The 23,411-nt window shown below is 47.1% G+C and overlaps 1 protein-coding gene across 1 annotated transcript in view; it reads right to left on the bottom strand.

The window, feature by feature from the left end:
- LOC141974881 (alpha-2-macroglobulin-like protein 1) overlaps positions 1-14,406 on the bottom strand; it is a 48,966-nt gene extending 34,560 nt beyond the window's left edge. The window contains exons 1-11 of the mRNA XM_074934915.1: positions 14,339-14,406; positions 11,434-11,617; positions 10,103-10,144; positions 9,482-9,626; positions 8,679-8,731; positions 6,868-6,888; positions 6,247-6,415; positions 5,478-5,562; positions 4,326-4,449; positions 2,693-2,807; positions 989-1,098 (exon numbers count right to left, since the gene is read on the bottom strand). Of these exons, the coding sequence (XP_074791016.1) occupies positions 989-1,098; positions 2,693-2,807; positions 4,326-4,449; positions 5,478-5,562; positions 6,247-6,415; positions 6,868-6,888; positions 8,679-8,731; positions 9,482-9,626; positions 10,103-10,144; positions 11,434-11,617; positions 14,339-14,406 (1,116 nt within the window). The remainder of the gene's footprint in view (positions 1-988; positions 1,099-2,692; positions 2,808-4,325; positions 4,450-5,477; positions 5,563-6,246; positions 6,416-6,867; positions 6,889-8,678; positions 8,732-9,481; positions 9,627-10,102; positions 10,145-11,433; positions 11,618-14,338) is intronic.
- Between the last annotated feature and the right edge of the window lie 9,005 nt (positions 14,407-23,411).

Here is a 23,411-nt window from a genome sequence, read left to right on the forward strand (position 1 = left end):
TGGGGGGGTTGGGAGACATGATACCCTCTACGTGCTGGAAATCAGGCGAGTTCTGGCACTTAATACTAACCCTTTCCACATAAAGGCTCAAAGTGCTTGATAGGTTACAGGCAGAATATAAGGGTCCTAATGTCCATTGCTGAAACAACATCAGCAGCAGAGTAACAATATGCAGGAGTTTTGGACAAGAAGGAAAGGGAGAGACTACTGGGGGCATTTTAAGGACAAGAAAGATAATTATCTTGGCTACAGAGTTTAACACATCTTTTCCTTTGCATAATAGTACAGAGTTAGTCCTTAAAGATTGGAAATGGTTAGGACTTCAATTTTAAATCTCATCTGAAACTCCAGCAGCACAATTCTTCCTAGCCCACACTGGGGCATTAGGTCCGTACTGACCCAGAGGGGAAAGTATCCCCTATTGAGCCACCCACACCACCTGCTGCAGTACCATGCTCTCTAGCACCACACTAGGGCATTGGGGTCAGAAGTGATTGCTGTCAAATCACTACACAGTCGTCTATGCTAGGCCTGACGTGACTGTGCAAAGACCTTTCTAAAGATAACACCATCCCCTGCATGTATGTTCTTACAGAGACAGATCTTTAAGAGCAGAAGAGTACATCACTCTTGGAGAATGTTGAGAAATGCTCCTACAAGCACTCCAGAGACCACAGAATCCATCTTCCAAACAGTTAACTCCCCATACTTGGTGACTAGGCTAGGAGAGAGGAGGGAATGTGTGTGTGTGTGGGGGGGGGGGATGTCAGAATTTCTCATAAAGGTGGACAGAGAGGATCCAATCCTCAGCTGGCATAAATCAGCATAGCGCCATTGACTTCAATGGAGCAACACCAATTTACACCAGCTGAGCATTTTCCACATAGTTTATTTCCAGCAATATTATTCTTGCCTCTCCCCCATGCCTGCCTCCCAAGTATGAAGAGGTGTCACTGCCTTGGGAAGGGAAGGGGGGAATGTGTGTTACCTTTCCCATGTATGGAAATCCAAGTTTGTAAAAGGGGTTGAGATTGACAAAGTTCACCTCCACCATCTTGGTAGCGATAGCAGCTGAGACTATTCCCATGTTCGTGGCTCCTGGGTGGAGAGAGGAGACATCTGTTAAATGCTGACTCATTTGTTAAGCACTCCGCACTAGAGGAGACAAAAAATAAGGCAAGTGTCCTCCCCATGAAGCAAAAAGAAAAGGAGTACTTGTGGCACCTTAGAGACTAACCAATTTATTTGAGCATAAGCTTTCGTGAGCTACAGCTCACTTCATCGGATGCAGCTCATGAAAGCTTATGCTCAAATAAATTGGATAGTCTCTAAGGTGCCACAAGTACTCCTTTTCTTTTTGCCAATACAGACTAACACGGCTGTTACTTTGAAACCTCCCCATGAAGCTTACAGTCAAAATGTTAGCTACATAACAAGCCTGAGCCACATCCATATGGACATTGAGACTTGAACCCACAACTTTCAGCACCAGCCACTATTACTAGAGCCAAAGGAGCAGCTCTGTTATTTGGGGGTAGGGAGGAGGCTGCTCTGGTTACTGCAGCCAGCCACTATGGGGAGACTTTGTCACACCAACTAAGGCAGTTGATTACTGGCTGATAAGATGCACTGGGAGAGCCAAGGGACTGTGTTACTTTAGTAAAATATGTCAAGCTCTGCTTACTCTCCCATGTCTTCCCTCCCATGTGCAGTTGGCCTGGAGAGGACTTATGACTGATGAAGGTTAGTGTTTGAAGACCATGCAGAAGAAGCAAGTCTTCAGGAGGGACCTGACTGAGGAGCGGGTTGGGAGGCAATCAGACTGGGATTGGGATGTTATTCCAAGCACAGGGGACAGCACGGAGAAAGGCATGGAGATGGCAGAGGGGGGACGTGGAGGGCTCAGACAGAACAAAGAAAGACACAATAGGAGATGATGTCAGAGATGTAGGCTGGGGTGGAGCTGTGTCAAGCCCTGAAGGCAGGGGAGAAAAGCTAGCGCTCGATACAGTGCGCAAGGGGCAGCTGGTGGGGGTTTGGAGCGTGGCATGCTATGGTCTGATTGATGGATGAGGAGGCATTTGGGGCAGATTAGAAGAAAACAGCGTTGGTATTGGGGATGCCAGAGAGCAGAAGAAGGACAGGAATATGTGAACAAGACTACCTAGTCCTTAGCATAGGAACTTATCAAAGAGACTGTGGTGAGGGACTAATTGTGGGGGAAAGACTCTTATGCCTGACTGGGGACATAGGGATAAGAGGCTGCTTAGCCTACGGCTAGCTATGGTTCTGTGGCTGATTGAGAGTCACGTTTTGTGGAGCTGGAGCTTACTTTAGTGACTGGCTGGTGACTGTTGGACACTCTTTGGGGAACTAAGAAATCTAGTGAGCAGGGAGCCTAGAAAGAGGAATTCTAATCACGGGTATGGCAGAAGACTAGTGACTCCTAATACACAACATAACCAAGACACAATGGAATTCAGTCCCCCTGAAGATACCAGAAACTGGAAGTGGCTGAGGCTTGGCTGAAAGATCCGAGGTTAAAAACAACCTGTACTGGAAATGGAGAAGTGTGGAGGGAACCAAACACAAATGCAGTTAGTCAAGGGTTTCACGGCAAAAGAGTAGCACAGGCCGCTAGCTATGTCTCCCCTCTCCTCTTCCCCTCCTGGCGTCCTCCCCTCCCCCGCACCTGTTCCTTCTTCTTCCAGTTCTGCTGCAATGAAAAAAGAGCTCCCGTAGGCAGTGCTGTTTACTTCTAGGTCATCCATATCTACTGTAAAATTGGCACAACCTTTCTTGTTCGTCTGGGGACATAGATGGAGAGAGAGAGAGAGAGAGAGAAAGAAAGATGCGTGAGCGAGGCTGTGGTTTATAGATGTTGGGTAGTCTTAAAAATCCTCCCCTCTGTCCCATGACTGCTTAAAAGTTCAAAACCATGTACATCTTATCAAACCCATGGTGGACTCCTCACTTAGGGAGAGGAGAAATGGCATTGATTAGACAGGCACTGATGAATGATATATCCATGGCTGCAGACAAAAGGTATGTTTATTAGAGAAATCACACACATCCCTAGAGAGAACTGGGACTAAACCCCATGACCTTAGCTGTAAAAACACAGGCTTTGACAACTTGAGCTAGGCCGAGCTCAGCCAGCTAGTATTGGTAGAGGGTCTTTCCTATTCTCTGCCTGTTGTACATAATAGTTTAGTCTCTTAAGGCCAAAATACTTTGGTTCCAGTACAGTTGTTGAGCTTAGTGTGTGTGTGCTGGGTGGTGTTGGTGGCCTTTGATATACAGGACATCAGACTAAATGATCTGGTGATCCCGTCTGGCCTAGGAAATCTCTGACCCTCTCTGAGGGTATGTTCAGCCCCTCCGATGCAGAAGAGAGGGCAAAATAGTATTGTTATTGTGCTCTGTGTCTAACACACATGGTTTTGCTCCTGTTAACCCTGCAGAGCTCTTACAGCAGAGAGCTGGAATCCAACCTGCCTTGTGCCTCATTGGCAGAATTGTGATGGGGTTCCAGCTGCAGAGCCTTTACAGCTGGTTGGGTTGTTAGTGCTGCAAAGACCCAGTTGGACTTTCAGGTCTCAGCTTTGAGTACTGACATTTAGAAAATCCTCGTTTGACTTGTAGATTGAGTGAGGAGGATCTGGAGTCATTGGGAGAAGAATATGGAACAAATTGTGTATGGGGGTTAGCTATGAAGCATCCAGTGCTGGCCCCTGTCAGAACCAGGATACCAGACAGCCGAGATAGATCAATAATCTGTTTGATTATGGGAGGAAACAGACCTCTGGAATAGATGGAATAATTGGTGGTCTGATCTGGTTTAATGAGGGGTGAGCTGCGAGAGACCAGTGATCTGCTTCCATGGGATATGACGGAGGGTACTGGAAGAAGAAATTCCTCCTGTGGGATAGTGCTGCATGTTCTAGAGGGCTTAGCAAACACAGACATTCTGTTTCCAGGCTGTTGGTCCATTTACTTCCCTAATCCTGTCTCCCAAGAAATGAGACCTCACCCATGTCCAATTACTCAGGTCAAGCCAGCCCTACAATACTTCCCCCCGCCAACCATTCAGCATTGGCTTCTGTCAGATATGGGAGACAGGAGGAGCAGGACCAGTGCTTTAATGTAGTAATTCAGGTGGCAAGATAACAGGACAGATCTATTTATGATCTGCTTCGGTGAGGCAGGAGAAATAATAATCAGACTAGCTGGACCAGGGCACATTAGAAATGCCTAGATACATTAGATGGACCGACATTCTGTTCTTGGAGGTGACTGTCATCTCCCCTTCCTCATCTGCTCACCTGGCTCATATACTCCCCAATTCTCATAGACAATATCCTGTTTTCTTCTTGTTTAAGGAGATCCATCAGGCTCCAAGTCAAAGTGACCTTTATCTTCCCCTGAACAGGTTTCCCATAGGTGTACCTGGATCAGAAGGACAGAAAACACTGACAGATGTATCAGATAGTTCAGCAAAAAGAGTAGAATGAAGGGCACTAGCAACCCCTTCCGAGGGAGAAGATGGATATTAAAAGTGTCTACCTCTCCAGCCACTGCACCCCCTTTGAAATAAGGAAGAGGGCCTGAGATGTCTGCAGGATATACACCCCTGGAGGTCACCTCACTTGCACTGTATCCTCTTTTAATGGGGAACAGGGTCTGTATGAAAGGATCCTCCCCAATCAGTATCTCCACTGAGGTCTGGGCTTTCCCCACGTAGCCCTTGTGGCAGAGCTAGTCGGCAGTTCTGTCAGAATGTTTTGTTGATGGAAAATTCACTTTCTGCAAATAAAGGCATTTTCTGTGGAAAATTTTCAATTGTCAGGAAAATTTTGATTTTTCCACTGGAAAGTCATTCCCAGCATTTTGGCTCCCACACTTCTTTGCAGCCCCCATGGCAAGCTGCCAGGGGCAGCCTTCCAGGGTCCTGCTCCCCAACTCCAGAGACACCTGCTAGGTGGACTGCTGCAGACCTGGGGTTACCAGGGTTTCCAAGCTTCTGGCTTGTCAGCAGCCCAGAAGCCCTGGGAGACCCAATTTCCAAGCTCCCAGCATCTCCAAGCTGTCTGGATCCCTATCTGGCAGGTTGTCAGGGCTCAGGGCAGCGTGGGGAGTCTTGGAAACGTTTCAAAATGGTCAAAACCACATTTGGAAGCTGTGGTTCTGTGGTAAATTCAGATTGTTTTTGTTCTGTTTTGGAACAATGGTGTGGGGTTTTTTTTTGTTTTTTTAAATTCAGGAATTCCAGGTTCCGAACACCTCTACTTTATGCCTCTTCAGACATGTCTAATGATTGGGTGTTGGAGGAATCTTTTCCTTGCTGTGATTTGGGCCCCCACCACTAGGAGAGAGAAGACACCACTGGAGGACCTTACATTCCTGCCAGTACATTGGCAGCAAGAGGCCACTCTCTGATGTGGGGGATGGGACAGCGACAGAGCAGTGCCACTCACCTGCCACAAACCGTGAACTGAAATTCCTCTTCTGAAGTGGTGACCAGTGGTGGAACGTTAAACACCAGCTCAAACTTGGGCAGCTCTGCAGAAGAGTGTTGGGAAGGGGGGCAGGTTGAGAGCATAAGCCAAATAGGGGAACTCACCCTCTGCATCCACAGCATAATCTCTGAAACACTGACCCAGCACTAGATGGATATGGAGAGTAACTCACCCTTAGGAGGGAATGGGTACCATCAGGCCAGGGGTCCCATGGAGAGAGCAGTTGAGGGGTGGAAGGGAGCCGGAAGTCAGGACTGAGTTAACATGGTGACTGAATTCTGCCTCACTCCCAGGAGACTGGGATCCCTCCAGACTAGGGGAGCACCGATTGTGTGAAAGCAAAGCCCTGGCCTGAATGAACATGGAGACTAAATTGCTGGAGGAGCTGTCAGCACAGGGCTAGGGCCCCATGGTGGAGGTCTGTGCACTGGTACATATGTGTAGTTGGAGCTCAGGACTGAATGCACTTTGGAGCTGAATTCCACTCTCTCTCTCCAGGGTGGGACTGGGGTGCCACCAGGGGAGCAGTGTGGGGCTGGGTGAGTGAAGCACAGGATGGAAAGCACTAAGGACTGGATTGGGGGAGGGGACTCTGTACCCCAAAACTGAAGTTTACCTAAGTGGAGAAATCTAATGAATAGAAACATGGACTCTAGCAGGGAGGCTCCCATTACAGACTTCATTCCCCAGCTCCTAATGCTGTCTCACACTTCCTTCCAAGACTAACCATATTCCTCCACCTTGAAGGTTGCCTCAAGCCCTCGAGGCATATCCTTGTCCACTTTGATGGTGTATTTCCCCATGGCTGCTTCAGAGGCCAAGGGGAAGGACAGATCCACAATGCCTTGTCTTGGCTTCACGTCCACCCACTGGCTAATCCGGTTCCCATTGGGATCCTGTGCAGGAACACACATGCATAATCACATGTGTTCAGATATGCACTGCTGCGAACAGTCATGTATGCATGCACAGCCTCTCAGAAGCACAGTCACACACACACAGAATGAGTGAGGACAATACCAGGGATCACAGCCCCATGCATTGCCCCGATGCACAGGCTGTCTGAGGCGGTCACAGCCCACCCTGAGTCTCCTCATCCTCTTTGGGGTTTTTTTGGATAGCTGGACATTCCCCTCATTTACTGTTGCTTCAAGTCATGCCTCTACTTTCGCCCTGGGCCATTAACTGCTGGTAACACTGCAGGGGCAGGGTGTTGGGGCAGGGTACAGCCAAGATGCAGATATCTTATCTCTGATGTAGCAATTTAGGGCATGGCGCCCTCCTGGAGTACAAAGGGCATGATGGAGCAGAGAAGAAAGCTCCCAGATGTCAGCTCCTGGTCACTCACCTGCAACAGCACCAGGGGATACTGCAAAACACAAGAGAGAAACAACATCACTGTTACGTAGAGAGCAACAACATCCACGTGCCCCAGCATCATTAACACCCAGCCAGTGGCCCCACCTCAGGAGAGCCTGCCCCTAAACTCAGGCCCAAACAGTCCCCATTTCACACCAAGGTCTCTGCTCCCTTTGCCACAGGAATGGAGGGGCTGGGGAGGTGACCCCCAGAGGTGTGTTCCCCATGGAGTCCCAGGCCCTGTTGTGGTCATTGCACCGACAAATGTACCCTAATTGTGAGCTCAACTGTGAAGTGATTCAGGCACTGTGTTAAGATCATGCTTGGTAAACAAGACAGTGAGACCGAAAATCAATGAACCAAAATTGGTATGTTGGAAATTGGGCCTAACTGGTGGACAGAATAATAGGGGAGAGGCTATTCTACCCCTTGCTCCCTTTTGGAGAGAAAAATTGGTGACTGGAGTGAGCTTCACCATCATGGCTGCCATCCTCACTGTCCCCTGGGACCCTGGACCTTCTTTATTCTAATCCTGAGAGATGTCCTAACCAGAGTGGGACAAAAAGGGAAGCCAGATGACACCGTCACATCTACCAGCATCAGCTAAATCCCAAACAGAACCTAGGATGTGAGACTTTGTCACACAACCCCCACCCCCAGTGCCCTGCCCCCTTTGTGTGCTCTTTTCCTTGCCTACCTTATTTCTTCTCTTTCCTACCCCTCTCCTCATGGCACTGAGTCACAGAGCACAGGTCAGCTGACTCAGGCTTGCAGGGCTCTGGCTCATGGGCTAAAAATAGCAATGTAGACATTCAGCTCAGGCTGTAGCCTCATCCTCTACACAGGGTCTCAAAGCCTGGGCTCTAGCCCAAGCCTGAGTGTCTACATTGCAGTTTTATGACCCCACAGGCCAAGCCCTGTGAGCCCGAATCAGCTGACCCGGGCCAGCTGTGGGCCTAACTGGTGGACAGAATAACTGGTGGCTGTTTCACGGGTCTTTTATTGCAGCATAGAAACACCCTCAGAGTCTGGCTTAACTGGCCAAGACTGTATCTTTTGCAGTACTGCTGTAAGCCTGTGACCAGAAAGAGGCAACTAAAAGCCTGATGTTGATAAAAGTTTGCCAGGTCTTGGGAGTGGCTGACAAACCCACGTGCCATGCCTGTGTTTTTCCAGCAGTGAGGTTGCAAGTGAAAGTCAACCTCGGAGACAGAAGCTGCATTTTCTGTCTTTGCTGGTCTTTTCTCTTCTTAACAACAGCAGCAGCAACAGCTCCAGCCCATTTCAACTAACTTCTCTTTTCCCCCCAAAAGAACAGCTATTACCATCTTTGATGCTACCTAAAAGCCTGTCAGAAGGGGAGTTTCCTTCTAAAAACTCTCTACAGCTAAAGGGAAAGGGAACAAGGGATATTATTTAAATGAAAGCCTTACTTAATACTTTACATTTAAAATGCATTAACTGTCTTTCCTTCTTTTCTGGATCTTTAATGAAAGGTTAGCTGGATTTTTAATGGTGTGTGCCTTGGTAATAAGCAAGGTGTCCGTATGCCAAACTCTGAACCTTGTTTGACACTGATTATGCTAACACCTTCGACTCTCTGGGCCCCTTTATTCCAGTTAAATTAAAACAATAGGAGCTATCCCAGCCCTGTTCTCTGTTAATAGGGAGCACACGGGGCAGGTTAGGTGTCTCTCACAAGTGTAATTCCTGTGCGTATCACTCTGTTTATCTGCTGAGACTTGGCACATTCAGCACACTGATGGCCCCTACTTCCTGGAAAGCCAGAGGGATACTCACCACTTTATCTATGGCCTTAAAATCCTCATCAAGGGTCACAATTCGAAACTTCACTGAAGAAATACAGAAAGCACAGCAAGTTACTCAGTGTGCAACAGACCCCTGGATAGCTCTGTACCTCCCTTCCTATTCTCAGATATCCTCTCCCTGTTCTTATCCTCAGAGCTACTGACCCTTTCCTGAAGACCCCCTGCAATAACACACTTCTGCCTATGATGGTTTATATGCAGATGAGGCTTGGTAAACTCATTACATGTGTCCTGGCATAATAATAATAATAATTTAATTTAATTTATTTAATTATTATTATAAAACAGCAACTCTTCTTGGCCCCTCCCACCTGTTGTCTGTCTGGTCTATTTAAACTGTAAACTTTTGAGGGCAGGGACTGTCTCTCACTGTGTGCTTCCCCAGCAGCCAATACAATGACATCTGGTGTGGTGTTTCTAGGTGCTGCTCTAATACAGACCATAATAATACTCTGGCAAAAGCTCCAGCGGATGTCCCATGACCTGAGTAGCCATGGCCTTTCTTTCAGGTCCCACCTGAGAGATAGTACTTCCACCACCATAGTGCCCCTGAGCACCACACTGGGGCACTGGGGACAGTGCTGACTCAGAGGAGAGAGCATCTTGTAGTGACACTCCCACCCCACTCCCTGCAGCACCTGGTGACTTAGGGATCTGTTTTTCCTCAGGCCCTATCCAGCATAGCTTGTTATATCTGAGGAGATCACCATCCCCTGCTGTGGACAGCCACCGAGTCCCCACCCCCAAGCTCCATGTGCCTCTTGCCGTTTGTACCTGTCTCTCCAGGTTTATAGAAGGGCTTGTCTGTGTCTATGACAATCCTTGCATTCTGTCCTCTCACCAGCACCTTCTTGCGGCCCTCGTAGCTCACCCTCTCCCCCCTGTGGATCACTGCATGCACAGAGGCCACTTCATCTGCCTGAGAGATGCAAAAGAAACTGGCGCCTCAGTGGCAGGACTGAGAACCGGAGGCCACTTTGTGTGGGGAAGCTACTCTGCCTACCCACCCAGGGTAGGTCCTAGGAGACAGGCCTTTATCTGCCATCTCCTATGTTCCCAGGAGATGATGGATTAAAACAAATCCCCATTCCTCCTATCTCTCTCATCCTCCCCCTCCATAGGCTTTTTCCTCCTCCTCTTCTCCCTCCCATACCCATTCTCGGGCTCCCCTTCTTCCCCTTTGCCCCTCCTCTGCCCATCCTTCTCCTATTGTCAAGGTCCCCATTTTCCCTCCTCCTCCTTTTCCCCTGTCTCATCCCAGCCTCCATATCTTCTCCTCCTCCCTCCATTTAGCTGCGCTAGTCCCCGGGAGTGTGTGTGTGTGTGTGTGGGGGGGGGGGGATTGGAGCCCTCTGGTTTGTGGGAACAAAGGGGGTTGGGAGATGTGAGACTTACTGGTTCGTTAAACTGTTTTTCCCTAGGAACGAAGGCTGGCACCTGCAGAATGGGGGTGGGGTGGGTGAGTTGAGGCAAGAGGAAAAAAGAAAACAAATACATCAGTGAGATTTTATTTCTCACACACCAGGATGGTAAATGGCCCCAGAGCTAAACAACCCCAAAACTGCAGGACATTGGAGATCTGGATCCAAATTCTGTGGCTGGAGCCCATTTCTAGCCAACCTGATCCTAAAAGGAAACATTTGGAAGGATAAGGAGCAAGAGGGGGCATGGTGGGAGGTGGTGCAGTGATGATCTTGTTGTAGGGTTGCACCACTTGAAGACCAACCTGTAAAATGGACCCTGCAGACAGTATTCTTGGACTAAGAGAGGCCTTGTGTAGTCTGATGTGGAGCCAACTAACACAGCACTGGAAAGACTATTATACTATACACAGTTCAGTGCACCTCAGCACCAGGGTGATATCAATAAAGCCCAGGGACATCCAGTGACGAGCACCACAAATGGTTAGAGAGCAGTTCTACTCTGAAAAATGACTCTGTAAGAATGACTTTGTTGGGCTCCATGTTTATCGTCTCTCAGACTAGCTCAAAGGGACTCAGTTTCCAAGTAGAAAGGTCTTTTCTAATTGCATACGCCCCCTGGGCTCTGAGAGTCATGCTGGGCTTTTTCCCCTTCACCCACATCATCACCTGCAATAAGGCTCTGCAATGAGAACTTAGTAATTCTTTTGTTGATACACAGATCAGACCAGACTCCTGCTCCCTCTCACTGGGCTGACTCTGTGGGAAGAACAGGAGTGAAAGGGAGCAAAACCAATGTGTCAGGAGAGTCAGGAACCATGACCCTGAATGCACATAGAAGCTCATGTGTTACTGGGTAGGAAGGGAACCATTTTACCTAATCACATTTTAGGGCAGAACCACACTCTAAACAAACTAGAGTGACTGATTTATGAGGAAAGAGGAAAATAACTGAGTCTATGTGCATCAGATTGGTTAATGAACTACTGATGCTTGAACAGTGTAAACACCAAGGAAGAAGGGGTCTGGTTTTCCTGCAGGGTTTAACTAGGATTAAATGGCATGAAACTGAGCAAAGTAGTAAATTTTGGTTTAAATAATGGAAATCCTTTCTAGTCTGTTAGACTGTTGGGTGCTCTGCCCAGGGGTGGTAGGGATGGACTGAACCTGCTTGGTTAGAGAACTCAGGGTAGCATCGCACACAGCAGTGGAGTGTAGCATAGAGTGCACTAGGGGCAGAGGACTCATTTCTGACTTGGAGGCAAGAGTGCTCCCTATAGAATCAGGAGCAGCACCTGAGCTCACCTTGAAGCTGATGCACTCAAAGATTCCTGGCTTCTCCACATCCTTCTCCACCAGGGTGTGATTCTGGGTTTGCATCTCCAAGGTGACAGCCAGGTGGACAGTCTCAGGGAGGGAGCTGAGGTGGATGCAGACCTTCTCATGGCCAGGATGGTGAATGATGGCTGGGATTACTACCACATAGTAACTAGGAGGAGAGAGAGGAGATGGGGAAATGGGGGATGGGGAATTCAGTGTCTCAGGTGGGCAGGCCAAGGGAGGACCTCTCTACTTCTCCAGCATGGACCAGAGAGATTTTATAGACCCTGAGTGGAGGAACTTGTGGTACACTTCCCTTCCCATCCCAGCAGGAGGCAGTGTGCCAAGTATGGAATCAGAGCATGGCACAATACACTGGCATAGATCTATCATACCCAGGAGATGGGTGTCTGATTCAGGGCAGGAGCAGTCTAGCCCAGTGTATGCAGACTTTTCCAGTTGCACCCCCCTTACCATTCACAGAATTTGTCGTGCCCCCCCCCCCCGCCACTACTTGTAATTTGAAGTAGTCCCTTACTTCTGTGCTGCTGCTGGCGGCAGTGCTGCCTTCAGATATGGGTGGCCGGAGAGCAGCTGCTGCCGGCCAGGGCATTCACGTTGTTTGCGGTGTGGGAGGACTATTGTTTTAATCCCACTCCCGTCCCGTCCCCACTCTAATTTTAGCCTGCTCCTGCTATTATGGCACTGGGTCCTGTGGGACCCACGGGATCCCAGTTTCTTCCTCCTCCCACCCCCCAAGAACTTCTTGCCACTCCACCCTCCTCCCCCAGTTTACACATCACTGCTCTAGTCCATTCCTTAGGTCCTCATAAAAAAAAAGTAAGAGGACCAAAAAATGCCACCATGCTTAAGCAGCAGAGTTAAAGAGGGGATTAGAGGCAAAAATGCATCATTTAAAAATTGGAAATCAAATCCTAATGAGAAAAATAGAAAGGAACGGTGGCAATTCAAGTGTAAAAGTAAAATTAGGTGAGCCAAGAAAGAAATTGAAGAACAGCTAGCTAAGAACACAAAATCTAACAGCAAAACAATTTTTCAGTAGATCAGAAGCAGGAAGCCTGAAGGCCACTGGATGATCACAGGTGCTAAAGGAGCACTCAAGGAAGACAAGGCCATTGTGGGGAAGCTAAATGAATTTTTTGCATCAGTCTTCACAGCAGAGGATGTGAGGGAGATCGCCACACCTTAGCCATTCTTTTTAGGTGACAAATCTGAGGAACTGTCCCAGATTGAGGTGTTGATAAAGGAGGTTTTGAAACAAATTGATAAATTAAACAGAAATAAGACACCAGGACTAGGTGGTATTCGCCCAATAGTTTTGAAGGAATTCAAATATGAAATTGCAGAATTACTAACTGTGGTATGTAACCTATTCCTTAAATCAGCCTCTGTACCAAATGACTGGAGGATACATTAACACTTATTTTTAAAGAAGGCTCCAGAAGTGATCCTGGCAATTACAGACTGGTAAGCCTAACTTCAGTACCGGGTAAACTGGTTAAAATTACAGTAAAGAACAAAGTTATCAGACACATAGATGAAAACAATATGTTGGGGAAGAGTCAATACGGCTTTTGTAAAGGGAAAAAATGTCTCATCAATCTATTGCTTTAGAATGCTTTGAGGGACAACAAGCATGTGGACAAGGGTGATCCAGTCAATATAGTGTATTTGGACTTTCAGAAAGATTTTGACAAGGTCCCAAACCAAAAGTTCTTAAGCAAAGTAAGCTGTCATGGGATAAGAGGGAAGGTCATTTCATGGATCAATAGCTGGTTAAAAGATAGGAATCAAAGGGCAGGAATAATTGTTCAGTTTTCAGAAGGGAGAGGGGAATGGAGCTGAGTCCCCCAAGGGTCTGTACTGGGACCAGTGCTGTTCAACATATTCATAAATGATCTGGAAAAGGGGTGAACTGTGAGGTGGCAAAATTTTCAGATGATATAAAATTACTCAAGATAGTTAAGTTCAAAGCTGACTGTAAGCTGGGTGATGAGGTGACAAAATGGCAAACTAAATTAAATATTGATAAGTGCAAAGTAGTGCACATTGGAAAATAATCCCAACTATATATACAAAATAATGGGGTCTAAATTAGCTGTTAACGCTCAAGAAAGAGATATTGGCATCATTGTGGATAGTTCCCTGAAAACATCCACTCAATGTGCAGCAGCATTCAAAAAAAGCTAACAGTGTTAGGAACCATTAGGAAAGGGATAAATAATAAAACAGAAAATATCATAATGCCACTATATAAATCCCTGGTACACCCACATCTTGAATACGGCATGTAGATCTGGTTGCCCCATCTCAAAAAAGATATACTAGAATTGGAAAGGTGCAAAGAAGGACAATGAAAATGATTAAGGGAATGGAACTGGTTCCATGTGAGGAAAGATTAATAAGACTGGGACTTTTCAGCTTAGAAAAGAGACAGCTAAGGGGGGATATGATAGAGGTCTATAAAATCATGAATGGTGTGAAAAAAGGGAACAAGGCCAACACCAAAGATCTCATTTTCAGGGCCATGACCAGGGTGGGCCAAGTGGGGCAGCCACCCAGGGTACAAGGCTGCGGAGGTGGAAAAATGACCAAAAAAACCCCCCCAAAACCCCAAAAGGTGGCGCAAATATGCTTGCTTGCCCTGGATGCTAAAATGCCTGGTTACAGCTGTGCTCATTTTCATAGGTGCTAAGCATCCACAACTCCTGTTAAAGTCACTGGGAGCTGCAGATGCTTGGCACCTCTGAAAATAAGGCCCACAGTAGCTCAGCTCCTGGAATCTAGCCAATTCAGCCACCTCCCCTCCTCTCCCCACAATGACTTTTTTGTCTACTGAGCCCCAGCAAACAAAAGTGGAAAACCTTACGGATTCAGAGTTTCTGGAGCTGCAATTGGGAGCAGAGCCAGGGCCCAGAGGAGCGATACTCCCTGCATTGCTTGGGCTGGGACGCACAGCTGGTGAGATCCACACTTAAATCAAGAGCAGCTGGCTATCGACTCCAGGGGTTGAGTTCTAAATATCACCACACAGACTCCTAAGTCCAAAGGGTGCTTGACCCATAGGGTACAGGGAAATCATCTCCCCTGGGCTAATTACATTGCCAATATTTACCCACCTCCACTAGGAACTTGGCAAAGGCCACATATGACCAGACCTCCTCCTACCCCATTCTGGAATGTGTCTGTGACCAAATGTGTAAAAAGTCTTTGATAATGACTTATGGATCTCATCCCTGAGCTGGCGAGCTGTAATACAGACTGAGTAGGTATAATGGGAGTAAGAATCTTCACATGTGTCTGGCACGGCACGTGACTATAGCATGCAGTGAAAGTTAAGGTTGTACACCAGTCCCTATCCCCTGTTCTCAGCTCTTCTGCAGGGGGAAGGCATCTTGAGTGCAGCCACTGTCCATTCACCTCCACAACAATCCACCTCATCCCCACCTCAGGGAGACAGCACCTTTAGATCCGCTGCAGGCTGTCATCTATCTCGCCACTCCCCTCTGTCACAGATCTGATCAGGCTGCCTCTGTTGGCAGCCCACCAGGTTGCTGTGAGGAGACAGTGGCTGCATCCCTGGGTGTTTTAATCCCCCAGAGGCTGAACAGAAGCCCAGGCACTATTGCAGTTTTGGATCCCTAGGTACATTCTTAGTAAGGGATTCCCTCTCCTGCAGTGTATTCTGGGAGGTTTTTTATCTCTTTCCTCTGAAGCATCTGGCCATGGCTGGTGATGGGACACTGGGCAGGGTGGGCCAGCGATTCTGAGGTGGCACCGAGCATTCTCTCTCTCAGGTACTGGGCTGGCTGGGTCTTGCTCACATGCTCAGGGTCTAACCACTCACCATGTGTGGAGTTGGGAAGGAATTTCCCCCCAGATTAGTGGGGACCTTGCAGGGGAGGAAGTTTGCCTTCCTCTGCAGGGCGTGAGTGCTGGTCACTTGCTGGGATTATTCGGGTATAGCTCACTTAATCATTTCCCTGCCACAGCCTCAGTCCCTCCTATTCTCTGCCTGTAGCACATAATAGTCTAGTCTCCTGTGGGTCTCATTTATTTGGGTCTCATTTCAGTTTTGGGGCTTAGTGTATGGGTGCTGTGTGGTGTCAGTGGCCTGCGTGGTGCAGGAGGTCAGACTCAGTGATCTAATGGTCCCTTCTGGCCTTAAACTCTGTGACTCAGTAGCCCTCTGTCTAGCACCCCATCCTGAGAGCTAGAAACATGTGGCCCAGCTGCCATCCCTGAGCTCAGTGCTGCCTCCTCAGACGCCCCACAGCTTAAACGCATCCTCATTCAGAATCTTGCCCAAAGGTGTGAGCCTTCTGTGTTACCTCTTCAGGGGGCATTGCACAGGTGTGGCACATAGCGCACGGACACTCTACATCGGGTTCTAACACCGTTGCTCTTCACTTCTGCAATAAAGCATGAGAGTAGAGATCACTTAGAAAACAACACACACACTGAAGACAGTGTCCCTCACTAGCTCACCCTTCCCTGGGGAGTCCTTGGGGAACTCCCTGTATTCAGGTAGGTGGGGTACCCCCGGCCTCATCTGGTTCCTGCACCTGCTTCCCTCAACTTAAACTGGTGGAAAATGGCCAAATTGTCACTACCCTGTGACGTTGCATCCCATAAGGCTTTATGGAAATATGCTTATGAATGTATATATAACATACCTGGGATATGTTTTATGCTACATATACCATGTAACATATCTCTGAAAAGGTTGTAATCTACTCGATCTATTCATCCTATTTGTATGCATGCATCATTTTTGTATTCGAAGTTATGAATATTGGCTGAGTACTGGTTTGATTTTAAGTAGCCTTGGGCAGCTTCTTTAGAAAGGAATTTGCAAGTTAAGTGCCCAATCAAGAAACACTTAATGGACAATGGATCTTGGAAGGCTCCAATCCACATAAGAAGTCTGCTTGAGGACGTTCAAGATAGCATGTGAACCATGGCTGCTACCTGTAAGTTCTGAGTCATGCATGGACATGTGACTTGCCCATGTGACTCCAAAACTCCATATTGTAGCTGGGATTATACACAGGGGGAGGGAGGGGTGTCCACCCACAAGAGAAAGTCTATTTAAACCCCTGAGAGACCCCTCCATTTTGTCTTCAGCTGGCTCAAGAGATAGCTTCTCCACCGCCAAAGGATACCTGAAGGAAACTGGAACAAAGGACAGTAACCATGGGGGTGTGACTGATTGCTGGACCTGGACAAGAGGGAGACTAGTCTGTAAAAGGAAGCTTACTGGAACACCTCTGAAGGTGAGGTTTTATCTGTATTCAGTTTTCTTACTGTATTAGGCATAGACTTGTGTGTTTTATTTTGTTTTGCTTGGTAATTCACTGTGTTCTCTCTGTTATCACTTGAAACCACTTAAATCCTACTTTTTGTATTTAATAAAATCACTTTTTACTTATTAATTAACCCAGAGTATGTATTAATACCGGGGGGGGGGGCAAACAGCTGTGCATATCTCTCTATCAATGTTATAGAGGGCAAACATTTTATAAGTTTACCCTGTATAAGCTTTATACAGGGTAAAATGGATTTATTTGGGGTTTGGACCCCCATTGGGAGTTGGGCATCTGAGTCTTGGAGACAGGAACACTTCTTACGCTGCTTTCACTAAAGCCTGCAGTTTGTGGGATGTGGTTCAGACCTGGGTCTGTTTGTAGCCGGCAAGCATGTCCGGCACAACCAGGCAGGGCTCTGGAGTCCCAAATTGGCAGGGAAAGCCAGAGCAGAAGTAGTCTTGGCACATCAGTTGGCAGTTTCCAAGAGGGTTTCTGTGATCCAACCCGTCACATCCCCCCCATGCACAAGGCTGCTCCAATCCTTTATAACCTTCCAGTCTCCTCTGTCAGACCACTTCTTGATCAGCCTCGACAAGTCTCCTACCAGTAGCTTTGTTACTAGGTGACCTCTCCCCGTGAAGCAAGTGAGTCCCTTATCTAGCCTGTTTGTATTTCAATGGACTTAATGACCCTCTTTTCTCAGCCCTATGCCACTGCCCTGTTGGGACATTAGTCCAAAATGGAGGTGAAGAGGCAACAGAGTGGGTAAAGAACCGCACATCCAAAATGGAGTTCTGCCGTCTGCCACAGATACCAGGGTCTAGGTGGGCTCTCCCCTGACACCTAGTGATGAGCTGAGGGGAAAGACTTCAAGAGCAGACTGTATTTGCATAGACACACTTACTCTGCCTAGATGTGCAGCAGAGGAAGCTGCTTTGCCAAAGTGATCAATTTTGGCTGCTTATGGGTTACAAATCACTGAAGCATTTGAATGCAGGGGTAATGAAATGTCGTTATCCTTATTGTATGAGTAAAGGACAGTGGAACTACACTTAGCATATATGGATGAAAGGGGTCACCTTACGCTGACCCTTACTTGGTAAGGAGGGGGTAGGGGTGCCAAAGCCCAGTGAGGCTGGGCGTGGTGTTGCTGAATGAGTTTTGGGGGTACTATTTGACACACACCTCTCTTTAGTGTTTAAAGACAGCTGATCAGACTCACTTGTGAGTCCTTGTTGCTGTTTAGTGATTACTAGAGCTGATAGTCCTGGTGAGCAAGTCTAGCAGGGTTAAGCCTCAGGCCAGGTCTGGAGATACTGTTGCAGTGAAAGGCACTGCAGAGCCTGTACAAGTGGTGAGGTTTCCTGTTATCTGCTGAGCTCACGAGCAGTGGGGTTAAGTGGTAGAACCTCAGACTGGGCGCTGCAGAAGTAGAAGCAAGCAGTAGTGATAATAATGGCAGAGAGACCGCGCCAGTGGCCACCGAGAAAGTAGCAGTAGTTGTGAGCCATTTGCAGAAGGCATTACTTGATCCCTGCCCCCTCAGGGGTGGGAGGTGAATGCAGGGGAATGCATCTCTGAACTCTGGGTCTTCGCTGACCAAGGACAGACAACTGGGAGTGGGGCATAGTGCAAGGAGTGGCATGTTAAAGGAACCTTTGTTCCTTGGACTTTCACACCACAAGGTGAGAAACTGAGGCAAAGGACACTGCCCAGCGTACGGTGGGATGGATGTTGCTTATGGTCACATGCTTTTGAATCTTTGTTGTGGTGTTTTCCCAGATTAATGCTGGCTCCCCTTTTCCCTTTTAATCAAAGTTTTCTTTCGTTACACAGACTCAGTGCTTGTGAGAGGGGAAGTATTGCCTCTTAGAGGTGCCCAGGAATGCTGTTTAGTTTCCCCAGTGTACTGGGTGGGGCTCAAGCCGGTTCTGGTTTGTGTTGGAAAGAGGAACCCAGCCCTTGTTGCTGCGGACTGCATCTGGCAGAATGGTTCCAAACAGAATAATTCATATGTCGTACAGATTCCCCAAATCGTCACACCAACTCATCACCACTCGTCCACCTAGACTAGCTTCACTGCTGCCTCCCTCTGCCCATCCACAAGAGCCACTCCCATGGTGTGGCCTGCCTATCCTTCCATATCAGTCAAACTTTCAACTACACTGCAGGGCCTTTCTACCAACCCCACTCTAAGAGACTGAGGGACTTAGTTCTCTGCCTTCTATTTACTCCTGGTTAAATCAGTGTCTAGGCTTTACTCTGACATAGTGTGTGTGTGTGCGTGTAGTAACCACTCCCTGTACCCATGGCCTGATATAGCAGACCCACATTGACGTTTAAACCAGCTCAGAAGGGCAGATCAATATATGGGCTCTAAGCACTGTACGTCCGTGACCCTGAGGCATATCAGTGTCCTGGCATCATTTTATGCAGACTCAGATGATTCTAGACTTCATGCTTCCCTCAATGAGTGGCTGAACTAGTGGGATAGGGTGGACAGTCATCAGCCCTTGATCTGCTGCAGAAACCTTCCCCCTGGCTCCCTTTCTCTGGTTAGTCACTCTATCAGGGTGTGACGTTAGGAGTGTAATATATCACATTGAAAGGTGACAGGGCCAGAAAGAGTTAATTGACTCCCAGACTGACCCCACCCATGGCCGAACTTCAGAGACTGGTTAGGAAGAGATGTAAATGAATAGAGCTTTGAAATGCAGCCTGTATTGTTAGAGATAGAAGAGTAGCTGTTTGCTCAGGTCTTGTGATGTAAGCAAACAACTCTTGTCTATGGCTATAGCTTTGATTCAAAGATCAAAAAAGGAATATTAACATTTAAGAAGACACTTGAGTGAAATAGTATTATTGTCTATGTCTCTTTGAAGGTTGTGCTAACCTGTATCAGAACTGTTTAATGGATAAATTATCCTGTGCTAATTGCCATGATGTTTGGGAGAAGGAAAGTTAAGCCTATTGTTTTCTCAAGCCAAAAGGCTGCGGAAATGTATAAAAACCTTGGGATACTATCCTTCTTCATCTCAGATCTGCTTTGGGTTTCAAGAAGGGGAAACCTTAAGCCATAAGGATTAAGATCCCCAGTCACTGACTGGAGTCACCTGAATATGGACATTGGACTATAACCTATGGACTATTTCTAAAAGGACTTCTAGCAAATACAGGCTCCTCTCTGCTATGTACCTGAACCTCAAGAATTGAATTCAAGTCTGTCTGGATATTGATCTTTTAACCAACACTCTCTCTTTTCTTTTTTAATAAATTTTAGTTTAGTTAATAAGGATTGACTATAAGCATGTATTTGGGGTAAGATCTAAGTTATTATTTGATCTGGGTCTGGGGCTTGGCCCTTTGGGGTCAGGAGAACCTTTTCTTTTATATGATGAAATAAGATTTTCAGAATTTATCATCATACGTTTGCCATGTGTGTCTGGATGGAGGCCTGAGGCTGGGCACTTTAAGGGAACTGCATTATTTGGACTTCTGAGTAACCAGTGAGATAATAAGAAGTTGTTTTGTGCTGGCTTGGTAAATCTAAGTATTGGAATATCCACCAGCGTTTGGGGTTTGTCTGCCCCATTTTGTTTACAGTGCACCCTAATTGAGTGACCTCAGCTGGCTCCCACAGGCAGCACCATCACACTGGGGGAAAGAGAAAGGAAGTATAATAAGAAGGTAAACTCCCTTCTTCCTTCTGGTCAGGACTGAGGGGTGTCAGCAGAGCTGTGTAGGGAGCCAGGACTGGAATAGCTGGGGGGCTGAAGGGCAGGATTGGGGTTTCATTAAGACATAAAAACTTTACCCCTTTATTTCCATTTGTCTGAGCTTTCACTTGTGTTAATTTTCTTTAGAAAGAAAAATAGTACTGAACCAATTCAGCTCTGGATGAATTTTCCCCACTGTTCTTTTAATAAATACACCCTTTAATAACACTAGTGGAGCTCCTGCTGTGTCTCCAGCTGCCACTAATGGTGCAAGGAAGTAAAGAACAGAGCAGACATCTTCCCACAGAAGCACTAGCAAACCCAGCAAAAGCCTTGAAGTGAGTGAGCCTAGGATGTGGGTTTGTAAATATTGTCTTAGCAGTGTTCACCTGGCCACTTCCCAGTGGCAGTCATATGCCACCTGATTTCTACCCTTTGGATTAAAAGCAAAGAGCCAGATACAGATACCTTAACAGGGAGGGACATGGGTGGTGCTTCAGTGTAGACTGAGAGCAGGGGGAGAAGTAGAAGAGCCAGAGAAGGAGAGGTGTAGACCAGGAACACATCCCTGTAGTCTGATTCCTCCAGAACTCAGATATGAAGAGCACAGCTCTCCTGTGGAGCTGTGTCCTCCTCCTGCCTCTCACAGCTGGAACCTCTGCAATGACCTAAGAGCCCTGGTTGTTTCATGTCTATATGCTGATTAGTGGGGAATGCGTCAGAGTGGGGGATTCTATAGTGGCAAATGCTTGTTATGGGATTCGTGGGACCAAAGGGGTATTTCCATATGGTGTTTGATCTACTCTGTTTCATTCAGTCCTGGGCCTCCGTTTGCTGCATTGCTCTGGCTCACTGGAGTTTCTTTGGCTTCCTGCGTCCTGGGAAACCTCGCATAGGCAGCAGTTCTGCGGGAAGATCCAAGTCAGCGCCTATCCTGCCAGGTGTCTGTGTGTGTTTCACTCAGACCTGCCAACATTCCACACACTTTACTGTGGTCCAGGAAACATTTTATTCTGGGTTGTGCTATTCTCCCCAGAGCCACAAGTCACCATTTAAATCTCCAACCGGGACACTTAGATGTCGCAGCTCAGCAAGTCTCTTAGCCAACTTTAATGGGAACACAAAGCTTAGTTCTGCCTGCTTTTCATGGTCCTGCTATAATTGATTGGCTTTGTGTAGCTGCGGTCACCCTCTGGAGAGCCCTGAGAGGGAGACTTTTGTGTAAATCTGAACAGAAACACAGCTCTGCTTGCATTACAGAAGAAAAAAAACACATTGGGTCTCAGCCAGTGCAAGATCATTTCCTACTGTGCGTCATCTGGCATATTGGCCAGTTTAGTATTAAATGTTCCAAGCACTGCTATCCCTTCCCCTGGGAGACCAGCCCACAACCTGCTGTACCTCACTGTTCGATAAGATTCTGCTGTCATTCAGTCTAAAATCTCCTTTAATAGAGTCTTGCATGCTTCTAATACTCTTAGCTTTGACAAGTTGCCAGCTGTCCCTTATGAGTGCTAATGCTCGCTTCATCAAAGCAGGATTCAGATTGACTGATGAAACATGCTTACTAAGAACATAAGAACAGCCATACTGGGTCAGACCAAAGGTCCATCTAGCCCAGTATCCTCTCTTCCGACAGTGGCCAATGCCAGGTGCCCCAGAGGGAATGAACAGAACAGGTAATCATCCAGTGATCCATCCCCTGTCACCCATTCCCAGCTTCTGGCAAACAGAGGCTAGGGACACCGTCCCTGCCCATCCTGGCTAATAGCCATTGATGGGCCTATCCTCCATGAATGTATCTTGTTCTTTTTTGAACCCTGTTCTAGTCTTGGCCTTCACAACATCCTCTGGCAAAGAGTTCCACAGACTGACTGTGTTGTGTGAAGAAATACTTCCTTTTGTTTAAAACCTGCTGCCTATTGATTTCATTGGGTGACCCCGAGTTCATGTGTTAGAGAAGGAGTAAATAACACTTCCTTATTCACTTTCTCCACACCAGTCATGATTTTACAGACTGCAATCATATCCCCCCTTAGTCGTCTCTTTTCCAAGCTGAAGTCCCAGTCTTATTAATCTCTCCTCATATGGAAGCTGTTCCATACCCCTAATCATTTTTGTTTCCCTTTTCTGAACCTTTTCCAATTCCAATATATCTTTTTTGAGATGGGACAACCACATCTGCACGCAGTATTCAAGATGTGGGCGTACCATGGATTTATAATTCTCTTGGGGGGAAAATGCCATGCAATCTTTGAATGACATAGGTAGCCAAGAGTAGGACTTTGGTTTTACATCTCGTGCTAAGGACTGATTCAATAATGCTTGGGGGCGGGGGTGGAGGGGGAGATTCCAAATAAACAGAGGTCACAAAGGGATTACGTGATCCAGTAAATCAATGCAATAGCTCCTGTTTGCACATCTGCTTCGCATAGCCCAGAGAGAAGAGGGCCATGAATGCCACCACTGTAGCAGAACAAAAAAAAAACCCATCACAAACAGAGAGAGCCATTCTCAGCTCATCTCTGTAGATACTGGTAATAACTGGATGCCAGTTCCTGAGGCTGATGCCACACAGGATACCAGCTCACTCCTGCTTGGGTATTAAGCCACAATGTAAAAGCTGCCATATTCAAACTGACCAATGGTCCAGCTTCTCATATACCTGGCCTTCACTAGTACAAGCTGGGACCAGTATCTCTCCTACTGCCCCAAATCTATCTATTGGCCCATCTAGTCTGATAGAGGTAACTGGGAGGCATTAAGGCTAAGAGAAGCGTCATCAAATCTGATTCTTTTTGTGAGATGTGGCCTAGTTTTAGGTACGACAGATCTAACAATGGCATTCAATACTGGTTGAATTAAACCTATGAATGGTTTATGCAGGATTGTGTCCTTCACCATGGGGAGGGTTACC

The sequence above is a fragment of the Natator depressus genome, chromosome 1 (genome assembly GCF_965152275.1).
Source record: "Natator depressus isolate rNatDep1 chromosome 1, rNatDep2.hap1, whole genome shotgun sequence".
Taxonomy (NCBI): Eukaryota; Metazoa; Chordata; order Testudines; family Cheloniidae; genus Natator; species Natator depressus.